At 46.2% G+C, this 12158-nt stretch overlaps 1 protein-coding gene across 5 annotated transcripts in view; it reads left to right on the top strand.

Annotated features, from left to right (window-relative positions):
• Fmo4 (flavin containing dimethylaniline monoxygenase 4) overlaps positions 1-11846 on the top strand; it is a 39270-nt gene extending 27424 nt beyond the window's left edge. For all 5 annotated transcript variants that reach the window (XM_046430042.2, XM_046430043.2, XM_058574397.1 and 2 more), the window contains 3 exons: positions 2379-2731; positions 5199-5268; positions 7263-11846. In XM_046430042.2, coding sequence (XP_046285998.1) covers positions 2379-2731; positions 5199-5268; positions 7263-7737 — 898 coding nt within the window. In that variant the 3' untranslated portion in view covers positions 7738-11846. The remainder of the gene's footprint in view (positions 1-2378; positions 2732-5198; positions 5269-7262) is intronic.
• The last annotated feature ends 312 nt before the right edge of the window (positions 11847-12158 follow it).

Below are 12158 nucleotides of genomic sequence, written 5' to 3'. Positions count from 1 at the left end.
ATTTACATTCTCACCAACAGTGTATAAAAGCTCCTTTTTCTCAATAGCCTCACCAGCATTTGTGACTTTTTTTATTACAGCCATTCTAACTGATAAGGTAGTATCTCATTATAGTTCTTATTTGCATTTCTCATGGGAAATATTTTAAATCAATATTTTTTATTCTATATTATTCAGAACTTGAGATGTGCAATAACAAAAGTAGGGATTCAAGAAAATGAAGGGTGCTGTCATTTGCAGCTTGAAAATCAGGAAATTCAGAATGGCCCTGAAGACCCTTGAAAATGCTGCCATGTGAAAAATACAGTGTGGCAGCATCCGTGTGTGCAGCTGGTCTGTTCTCACCAGTCTATAATGAATGTTCTGGCAGAGTGAGGAGGAGGTCTGCACTCACAGTAGCATTTCCTGAAACGATGTGTGGTGATGCACCTCTGCACAGAGCTGCACACTGCCGAGGGGGGGAAAAGGCTGAAATGGGTATAATAAGATCATTAAAATGTCATTTTTATCATGTGCTGACCCAAATATTCTTTGGTAAGATGCATTTCAACCTTCAACTTATAAAAAAAAAAAAAAAACTAATGGCTCTTGATTTTATTTCTTGCACTCTAGGAGTCTTATTACAGAAGTCAGGGCCTAATCCCACATGATGAAGATTTGGGTCTACTTTTTCTTCTGTTAGGTACAGGGTCTCTGGTTTAATTCCTAGGTCGTTGATGCACTTTGAGTTGAGTTTTGTGCCTGGTGAGAGACAGGGGCTTAATTTCATTTTTAAGAATTAAAAAATGGGATGGATTTAAACTAAAAGTCTTCTCAGCAAAAGAAACAATCAGTGAGGTAAATAGAGAGCCTACACTTTGGGAGTGAATTTTTACCATATGCACATCAGATAGAGCCCTAATCACTAGGATATATAAAGAACTCAAAAATCTTAACACCAAAAAACAAATAACCCAATCAATAAATGGTCCAAGGGACTGAACAGACACTTCTCAGAAGATGATATACAATCAATCAACAAATATATGAAAAAATGTTCAACATCTCTAGCAATTAGAGAAATGCAAATCAAAACTACTCTAAGATTTCATCTCACTCCAGTCAGAATGGCAGCTATTAAGGATACAAACGATAAGTGTTAGCGAGGATGTGGGGAAAAGGCACATTTATACATTGCTGGTGGGACTGCAAATTGGTGCAGCTGTGGCGGAAAGCAGTATGGAGAATATTTGGAAAACTGGGAATAGAACCACCATTCGACCCAGCTATCCCTCTCCTGGGTCTATACCCAAAGGGCTTAAAAACAGCATACTACAGGGACACAGCCACCTCAATGTTTATAGCAGCACAATTCACAATAGCTAAATTGTGGAACCAACCTACATGCCCTTCAGTAGATGAATGGATAAAGAAAATGTGGCATATATACACAATGGAATATTACTTAGCAATAAAAGAGAATAAAATCATGGCATTTGCAGGTAAATGGATGGAGTTAGAGAAGATAATGCTAAGTGAAGTTAGCCAATCCCAAAAAACTAAATGCCGAATGTTTTCTCTGATATAAGGATGCTGATTCATAATGGGGATATGGGGGAACATGGGAGGAACATAGAGGAAATTTAGATAGGGCAAAGGGGAGGGAGGGGAAAGGAGAGGTGGAGGTAGGAAAGACAGTGGACATCCATTACCCAAAGTATATGTATGAAGACACTTTGTGTATAACCAGAGACATGAAAATTGTGCTCTATATGTGTAAAATGAATTGAATTGCATTTTGCTGTCATATATAACAAATTAGAATAAAATTTTTAAAAAGATTAATATGGTAAAAAAAAAAAAACTAATGGCAAAGGATGATCAGATGTGTAAATCTAATAAAGACAGCATGTCTGATGATTAGGCAGAACGGTGCTCACGATGAAAATACTTATCAGCATAAGTAGACTCAAAGTTGGCATTGAAAGAGTTTCTTAGTAATGTCCTCTTTGCCTGATGTCATTCCTAAAAGTATAGGTGACATGAAATCCCAAACTTGTCATCCAGTGATTTGTTATATACTCAGTGCTAACACTTCAAGATAAAAAAAAAAAAAAAAAAACTCTAGAAATTAATTATAAGAGAGAGAGAATTGTAAAATTGAGTCAGGAAAAAGTGGGGTCAATCATTTTCCACGTGTCTTCTACTGGGAACAAGAAAAGAAAACGTGTTATAAACAGTAACCAGACAACTCTGAATCAGACATCATGACTGATGAATAACTGGACACTCACTTCTTTGGCTTGACAGATCGTTTACCTTAACTGACTGAATAAATCATTGGCTAGAGTATTTCACAACTATAACCACAATGAATATTTTTCTCTTCTGTGTCAAAGGAAGAAAAAAAAATTCATCGTGAATGACGAGCTGCCAACCTGCATCCTATGTGGGCTGGTCACTATGAAGACCGGTGTGAAGGGATTCACAGAGACCTCTGCCATCTTTGAAGATGGGACAGTGGAGGCCGACATTGATATTGTCATCTTCACTACAGGATACATATTTTCTTTTCCCTTTCTTGAAGAACCTCTCCAAAGCCTTTGTAGAAAGAAGATATTCCTACATAAGTGGGTCTTTCCCTCAAGCCTGGAGAGAGCAACATTAGCCATCATTGGCCTTATCAGCCTTAAGGGGTCCATCTTATCAGGCACAGAGCTCCAAGCACGGTGGGCCACAAGAGTGTTCAAAGGTACCTTGGCTATTTAGTTAGAGTCCTGTATGATCAGCCAAATCTTAAAATCATCTCCCTGCCGTTTAGCTAAAATCAAACAGATCTGAGCCAAAGTGATATAGATATTATAAAAAATTAAATGAGCAATTAATCATACATATGTATAGTGGTATAATGAGTGTGTGTGTCACTCCATCTGACTGAGCAGAGGAGATTCTGACTCTGTAGATGGGATAAATTTGAACAGAATGTAATCAAATTTCTCAGATGAACTGAACTTTTTGGAAGCTTCAAGAGCCTATTCTATTCTAGTCCAGTCTGTTTACTCCTAAGTCTTTCCATTTATTACTAGAAGTAGAATTTTATATCACTTTAAAAGGTGCTGGAGTAATGCATGCTGTGGATAAAACTGAGGTATGAAGAGACAGCGACCTCTTAAGTGCGTGTAGCAATACTGTAGGCCCTGGGCACTCCTTTGGGCAGATCCCACAAGAGCATCAGTGCAGGAGCCAGGGCTGGTGGGTCCAGAGCCACTGGGCAAGGACCCTGTGCACCTCAGCCCCTTCGTCTGCAAAGTGAGGATGGCAGACCCTCTTTCTCAGGACTTGTTAAAATTTACAACGTCTGCCAAGCCTCAAGTGGCACACTTGACACAGGAGAGGCCTATTAAGTGACCACTGTTGCTGCTTCTTGCCATTCCCAGCATGCCTGCTACAGAGAGCAAGATTTAGACGAGTGAGCGTTCCAAAGAACTGCAGAGTGTGATCTTTAAATATAAACAGCATTCACAGTTGGACCAACCAGCTGTCCTTAGTGAATAAAAACACCCACCAATAATTTACAAATAGCATATCAGACAGTATTAAGTAGTGATGACTTCTAGCCCACTGTACAAATGCAATAGATATTAACCACACCTAAAAACCTGCGCTCTCAGCCAAGCATGGTGGTGTAAGCTCCTAATTCCAGCTACTCAGGAGGCTGAGGTAGGAGGAGCATAAGTTCTGAGGCCAGCCTGGGCATCTTAGACCTTGTCTCAAAATATATATATTTTTCTTTAAAAAAACTAAGAGACTGGGCCTAGACTGCATGCCTATAATCCCAGCAATTTGGGAGGCTGAAGCAGGAGGATAACAAGTTCAAAGCCAGCCTCAGCAACTTAGCAAGATGCTAAGCAACTTAGCAAGACCCCATCTCAAAATAAAAAATAAAAATGGCTGGGGTTGTGGCTCAGTGGTTAAGCAATCAATCCCTGGGGCAAAAATTAATTAATTAATTAATTAATTAATTAATTTAAAAGGCTGGGGGGGGGGGGGTAGCTCAGTAGCAGAGCACTTGCCTGGCATGCACAAGACTCTGGGTTCAACTCCCAGGACCACAAAAAAAGAAAAGACCTAAGTACTTGTAGCTGGCAAACATGCTATTCAAATGGCAGAGAAAGTGTTTAGAAGATTTTCACCCTATTTACATTACAGGAAAAAAAATCCGCCCCCCTTCATTAAGTTACCACAAACTTGTATTTCTTTAAGGACAACGCAGTGCTTTCACAGCTCTGTCCAGTTAAGTGAAAATCATAGAGGACTTAAGTGCTGGTTTGGGAGGTATTTTATAGTGAGCTCCAAACTGCTCATTAGGATGATAAAGCCAAGGCCACCACAGGAGTAGCTTCAGGATCCCCAGACGGCTTCTGGGAACCACCAAGTCTTGCTAGTTCTTCAGGATAACATGGTCCTAGCAGGAAGTGCACCCATGAGCTGAGTCAGACCTCTCGTGTGGACCTGGAAGCCCACACCTGGGGCTGGCCTGTGGTACCCAGCAGGGCAGGACTGGCCAGAGTGGGATGGTGAACAGGGAGAGCCCAGCGCAGGGGGGTTCACATGAGAGCAGGCATGGACACACCAGGAACCCAGAAGACCCAAAGGGGTCTCAGACGGGGGCTGCGGGGCAACTGCAGAGGGAGGCCAGAGTCCACGCTGTGACGGCAAGAAAAAGGCCAAGTGTGACACTGAGCACAAGGCCCTCGCACAGCTCAAGCAGGCACAGCCTCTGTGAGACCCACGTGCTGCCAGCACCTGTCACTCTTGAGGATTCCCAGGTACAAAACCAACGATGTGCCAAAGCTGCGCTGTGAGGCGGGGTCGTTGTAAGTGTTCCCATCAGAGCTAGTAAGAGCTCTAACACCCACCCAGGTGCCTGTGGAGGCGTATGTGTGAGCGAGAGGCGGGAGAGACCCTAAGAGCAGGTGCAGAGGGACGGGGCAGGCAGCTGCCGCAGCAGGGGCTGATGTCTCCTGGGTGGTGCAGGCTGAGGCTGGGCCAAGGTGCGTCTTCTCGCCCTCTGGCAGTGTCCTGCGTACTACAGCCCCACTCAGCTCTGGCTGTCTCACGTCCTGAGGGTGGAGCCATGGGAGATCAGAATGAGAGGGAGGAAACTTAAATAAAGGAAAATCTAGTGGACTTCAGTGTGTTTCTGATGTTTCCCACAGGACTCTGTAAGATCCCTCCACCCCAGAAGCTGATGGCCGAGGTCACTAAAAAGGAGGAGCTCATTCAAAGGTAGGAAACACAGGTTGCCACAGGGTGGACTTGCCAGTGGATTCTGTTACTAAGGAAAGCAACAAGGATTCCCAGTTACTGTGAGAGCCACTCCCAGAGGCAGTACGGAGGAGGGACACACCTCTGCCACCAACCAGACTGTGGCCTCAGACATGTCATGGGGGCACCAGGTCTTCTCAGTGGGACCCAGTCCTGCCCTCACTTGGCCACTGAAACCCACTGTGTGTCTCCTTCCGTTTCTCAGGCTGCGCTTTCTCTTCTTGCTGGTGTCCCCTCTGGCTCACTCCTAGGCCTCGCTGAGCCCACCCCTTGGTCCCCAGCAGGACTCTCCTCACTCCAGCAGGGCCTCATCCACCTTTAAACACCTTCAATCCTATGGCTCCAGGTGTCTTTAACCAAGGCTTTCCTCCAGCTCCTCTGGATAGCTCCCTGCACATATAAAGGTGCCTCAAATTCGATGTCTAAAAGTAACATTTTGGGGCTGGGGATGTGGCTCAAGCAGTAGCGTGCTCGCCTGGCATGCGCGGGGCGCTGGGTTCCATCCTCAGCACCACATACAAATAAAATAAAGATGTTGTGTCCACTGAAAACTAAAAAATAAATATTAAAAATATTCTCTCTCTCTCTCTCTCTCTCTCTCTCTCTCTCTCTCTCTCTCTCTCTCTCTCTTTAAAAAAAAAGTAAACCTTTTTTTTTTTTGAGATGAGGTCTTGCTGTGCTGCCAGGCTGCCTTGAACTCTGGACTGCAGGCATGACCACCATGCCCAGCTTAAAAACAAACTCCTAAGGTCCTCTCCACCGCTCCGCCCTGGCAGTGCGCCCCTCTGACCCTGCTCCCCTCAGTGACACCCGCTCGTTCCGGCTGAGTGGCACTGGAGCAGCCCTAGTCTCCTTTTCTCTCACACCTGTGTCGGCAAATACTGTCGGCCTCTGCCTTCCAAAGGAATCCAGGACTCGGACACTTCTCACGACCCTGCTGCTGCCACCTCAGACCAGCCTCAGGACACTTGTGCCCCTCACCTGTCTCCCACTTTCTGCTCTGACTCAGCAACAAGCACAAGCCACACCTCGCTGCTTTCTGTTCAAACCCTGGGGTGCCTCCCTTTCCCCCAGGAAGGCTCCCGGTGGCTTCTGCAGTCCCCGGGGCACCCTCGGTGCCCACCCTTCCCTGCCCCTGCCCACCACACCTCAGCCAGGCCCAGCATCGCCCTCCTGAGCCTTCGCAGTTGGTCCCCTCTGCCTGAAGTTTCTCCCCAGGCACCTGCATGGCTCACTGCTCAAATGTCACCCCGTGAGGGAAGTCTTCCTTGACAGCATTGCATAAAACTGCCACCCGGCCACCCCACTGCCTCCCCCGCCCTGCTTGGGTCTCTCATGCGGCCCACCGCTGCCTGCAGATTACACGTCTGCTGGACTGAGCTGCTGATGGTCTGCTAGACCCCACCAGAGGGCAAACTCGGACAGCAAGGCTCTGGCCTTGCTCACTGCTGGCTCTAGAATGGTGCCTGGAATGTCTGCCTCATTGACGGACTGACTGACATGGACCTTATGAAGGTTTAAGGCAGACACAGACGAAGGCTTCACATAACGCTAGGCCCCTCTCCGTGTCTAGCTCCGTTCTGGTACAGCAAGCTGTGGCCCCTCAGCTCCCAATCACATGAATAAAAATGTAGGTGCCCATGCACGCGAAGCCTGCTGGCCCTCCTCACCCACAACCACGGCTGCATTCGGACCATCACACTTTATCCTGTTCCTACCAAACGCCAGGAACAAAAGCGTCTCCTCCCAGGGCCTCCTTTCGCCTCCTCCTTCCACAGGTGGATCTTCCTCTGAAGGCCATTCCTTTAGCTTTTTCCCCTTCCGACATGGAAACCCACCTCCAAGACATGGTTTGATTCCGAGGCAGAAGTAACACCCAGGAGGAGGGTGGGCTCTGTAACACGGGAATGCGGGGCAGGGAGGATCGCCAAACCCATGCTCCCTTCTCCCCACAGGGGTGTGATCACGGACGCCACTCAGGACAAGCTCGACTACATCCTCTACCTGGATGAGCTTGCTGCGTGCATAGGCGCCAAGCCCAGCCTCCTGCTGCTGCTCCTCAGGGATCCCAGACTCGCCTGGGAAGTCTTCTTTGGACCCTGCACCCCTTACCAATACCGCCTGGTGGGCCCCGGAAGATGGGAAGGAGCCAGAAATGCCATCCTGACCCAGTGGGACAGGACCCTGAAGCCTCTCAAAACCCGAGTCCCTCCTGACACCCCCAAGCCTGCCTCCACGTCACACTGCTGGAGAGCTTGGGGTGGCCCTGTCCTGCTGGCCTCTCTCCTACTTATCTATAAGTCTTCACTTTCCAAGTGGATGCAGGACAGACTCTCCCCTCAGCTAGGGCTGTGCTTTGGGTGTGCCCCCTGGAGTTCATGGGCTGGCAGACTGGCCTCCAGCGTGGCAGCACTGAGAGGTGGGGACTAGGGGAGGGACTGGGGTCATGCAGACTCTACCTACCCTCACAAATGGATCAGTGCCACTCACAGAACTGGATTAGTTTCCATGAGGTTGTTATAAAGTGAGGCTGCCCCTTGTTTTCTCTCCTTCTAAGGCACCTGCTTGAGAGGCAAACCTCCCACCTTTCAACATGTCATGAAAGCACAGTCCTCACCAGAAGTTCCCCTAGGCCCTTGGACGTCCCAGCCTCCAGAACTGTGAGCCAAAGAAACTTATTTTCTTTATAAATTACTAATCTCAGGTCTTCTGTTACAGCCATGGAAAAATGGACTAATACACCTATAGTGTTTGGTGAGGACGAAGCTGATTGGTTTCAAGGGTCAAACCATGCCATGATGATCCTATCTTCAAGTATCTTGTGTATCCCTTCTCTCCTTCCACTGTAACGTCTACAATCCAAGTTCAGGTCTAGTCGTCTCTTAGCAGGATTATTATATTGTGTATCACTCTTTGGTCTCAGTACCCTCTTTCTCTTTCCAGTGCACATTCTATCCTGCTAGCTAAAGCAGCTACCCTAAAATAACAGTGTGATCATCATTGCCAAACATAAAAGTGTGAGCAGTCCTGCCTAAAATTAAAATGATCATCATTCATATCAGGGTCCTGAGAGGAATAAGATGATGATACTCAAATAATTTGTGGAAATTTAATATAAAGATTAATCAAGAAGATGTGAGCATTGCTGGGAAATTGTAGGGATCATAACATGCCCTCAGACTACAGTGAGGTGGCTTTACTATCCCTAGACCAAAGCAGGCCAGGAAGGAGAGGAATTACTAACCAAAGAAGGAAGGAGCTTTGTACAACAAGAGACACGGCTTTCAGCTGCGCGAGGAAGGAGGGCCTGATGGCCCCCAGAGTGGGAAGCTGAGGGGCAGACGGTCTGTACTCTCTTCCTTCCCTCATTCACCTCCAAAGCCAACCAAGAGCCTGAGGCGGGGTGCCAGCTGTTGTCCAGGAGTCGGCCTCCAGGGCCGGTCACCTTGATGTGTGTGCAGCTGAGACTACTGACTGGCAGCTGAGACCACTGGTCAAGGTCACTCCCTGGAGAAGGAGACGTGGATCATCACCTTAACTCTGGTGTCAGCCATGAGGCCCTGGCCAAGCCATGTAGCCTTTCCAAGCCTCAGTGCCCTCACCTGCAAAGTGAAGGTAACAGTAGCACCAAGTGCAGGGTGAGCAGTGAGAGACGGTGCAAGGCATCTGTGCAGAACTGAAAGACATTTCCTAATCTCTGCATTAAGGGGCTGTTGTGTAACCAGGAGCCTTGGCCTGTACAGCTCAGTCACTCTTTTGTCCTTGTGTCCCCTCCACCCTCAGATGGACTCTCCTGAATGCAGCAGGTAAACATTAGCAAAGGAGGGTTAGAAATAGCCATCCTGAAACGACCAGTGAAGGTGTCTGGGTTTACCTGTGCTCCTCGGTGGACTTCCAACCCCGCTAAAGCAGACCAACAGGAGCAACGTCCAGCTTAAGCTAACCGCACACCCGTTCTTGAGGGAGAGTGTGGAACTGAGAATGTCTCTTAGTTCATCAGAGCTTAAACTTATAATGTGCTATTTTTTCAATGCAGTAATTTTTAAATAATGAGTCAAACACTCAGAGAAGGAATTTACTCTGGTTTTCACAGAAAGGAGGAGACAGAACAGGGATTTTAACCAAATATATGCAACCCTGGAGCCACTAGCTGCCTTGGGAGGTAACTTCCCTGTTGTCTCAAGCCCTTCAATTGGTCAGTGAAGCCGGGACCTTTTCCACCTCTTCCTCCAGGAAGCCTGCGCCTGCCTGCCTGCCTGCCTGCCTGCCTGCGGGCTCCCTCCTCTGCACTGCCTTCCCACCCTGAACAGACTGGGAGCATTGTGCTTGGCAAGTCCATGACTCTAGGCCTCAAAGAACCCCCAATACCAGGAAAATCCCACTGGGAGTTAACCCATTGACTCGAGATTTGATTTGAGAATCAAATTTTCAGAGTAAATATTAGGGGAAAATACTAGGTTTGATCAAGACTTCATTGAGAAGTGAGATCAGAATTATGAAAATAAGTTTGCTTGTTCTTTTTAAATGTCTTTTGTTAATGTATTAACTTTTTAGATTTTTTTCTAATCAGTCATACATGACAGCATTTGTTTCATTGTACACAGAGCACGACTTTTCATTTCTCTGGTTGTACACAATGTAGGGTCGCACCATTTGTGCAGTCATACATGTACCTAGGGTAATGATGTCCTTCTAATTCTACCATCTTTCCTACCCACACACCCTCTCCCCCATCCCTCCCCTTTGCCCAATCCAAAATTCCTCCATTCTTTCCATGCCCCTCCCCCATTATGGGTCAGCATTCTCTTATCAGAGAGAACAAGGCACACTCATGCATGGCTGCTGGGACTGCAAATCGGTGCAACCACAGTGGAAAGCAGTACAGAGATTCCTTAGAAAACTTGGAATGGAACCACCATCTGACCCAGCTGTCCCACTCCTCAGTCTACACCCAAAGGACTTAAAATCAGCATACTACAGTGACATAGCCACATCACAATTTATAGCAGCTCAGTTCACAAAAGCTAAACCATGGAACCAACCTAGATGCCCTTCAATAGATGAATAGATAAAGAAACTGTGATTGATATATATATATATCACTAAAAGAGAATAAAATCATGGCATTTTCAGGTAAATGGATGGAACTGGAGAATATCATGCTAAGTGAAGTAAATCAATCCTAAAAAAACAAAGGCCAAATGTTTTCTCTGATACGTGGATGCTTGGCCTTTCATTTAGCCAAATTTGGATTATAACTGGAACCATCTTCTAAAAGGAATTGCCTAGTTGTGAGAATTTACATGACAGCTAGATAAAACACCTTTATGACTTCCTTTACTACATATTCAACTTTCAAAACTAGGCTATAAGTTAGCAATATTTTAATAGTCAAGGTTTTCATTGATTTTGCCAAGGAACTAAAATTTCAATCCTCTCATATTTATACAAATCTCTTTTGAAACTCCTGTCATCACACATGCCAATCATCTCTAAGCCATTCTTGAAACGTCTTCCTGGTTTAATGCTGCTAGATCCAGAGTTGCCATGGCTTAGCAGTCCTCCAGTATCACCTTTGGCAATTTTTGGGGGGAAATCCTTATTTTGCAATATATGTAATTTCACTTTGTCAATGATTTGCATTAGAGTCTGCATGATCACACAATCACCAGAGTCTGACCACAAAGACATTGGCATCCAGAAGAGGCTGTCCCGTTGAATAGGCATGTGGGTTTTAGAGAAAATAAATTTTAAGTGCTCAGTTAATTCATTCATTAACTCAACAAATATGCATTGAGCACTTACTGTGTTCCAAGCACTCTTCTAGACTGAGGTAACCATGGTCAGTAAAGAGAAAGTCCTTGACGTCATGGAACACATACTGCACTGTGACAGGCAGCGATGTGACAACTGCCAGGAAGACCAACCAAGCAAGCTTCAGAGAGGGTGGGGGAGCCAGCCAGGACGCTCACACAAAGCTTCTCTGAAGAGGTGACACCCGAAATGTTCCCAGTGGAAGCTGGGTAAAGTGAGAGAGTGGCCCCGGGACAGTCTCACGGAAGGCGTTGTTTCTGTCAGCAATCAGTAAGTGGCCTTGGGGCAGGCGTGTTAGAACAGCGGCCACCAACCTTGTTCACACCATGATGCACACAGAAGATGAAGACAGTCTTTGTGAGCCACGCTAAGATAAGCCGATAAGATATGGGGAAGGGAGATCATTGTGAGCACAGGGAAAATCATCTTTTCATATTGAAGTAAAATTGCTTAAGCCAAAAAATACCGAAATATTAAATATAGAATCTATAATATACTTCCAAATAAAATTTCACAGGTTTTGGTTAAAACTTGAATTCACCTCTAGGGGTTTTCTATCATAATTGATATCCTACGTTAACTTCTAAATAAGATTTTTAAACGATGATCTCTTTATGTTATTACAAGTTGGTATGAAAATAATGTAAAACCATTTCACAGCCATTCAAAAAAATTGAAACCGTTGAAATAATTTCTTTCATCAATAAATGTAACATTGAAAGCTTTTTGTGTTGTGAGAATGGATCCAAGTCCCATCAAACTTGCAGGACAAGCAATTCAAAGTGAGATCAAGCTTTAATAGTGAGACCCGCTCCCTTGGCTAGCGCACTCACCCTGAAGGCGCTGGGCCAAGAGGGCACAGAACTGTCTCCCGCGGGTGAGGACAGGAGCTCCAGGCCACGCACGTGCTGCGCCCACAGGAACCTTCCCTCACAGCCCCTGCCCCCCGCCCCCCAACACCCCACCCACCATCGCCACCAGGCTCCCTCACACCACCCCTCCAGCAAGGCCCCAGCTCCTGTAGACAGCGAACGTTC

Source organism: Marmota monax, unplaced genomic scaffold (assembly GCF_021218885.2).
Source record: "Marmota monax isolate L192 unplaced genomic scaffold, Marmota_monax_Labrador192_F-V1.1 WCK01_AAM20220418_F8-fsc00055, whole genome shotgun sequence".
NCBI lineage: Eukaryota > Metazoa > Chordata > Mammalia > Rodentia > Sciuridae > Marmota > Marmota monax.
This window is presented reverse-complemented; position numbering and strand designations above follow the sequence as displayed.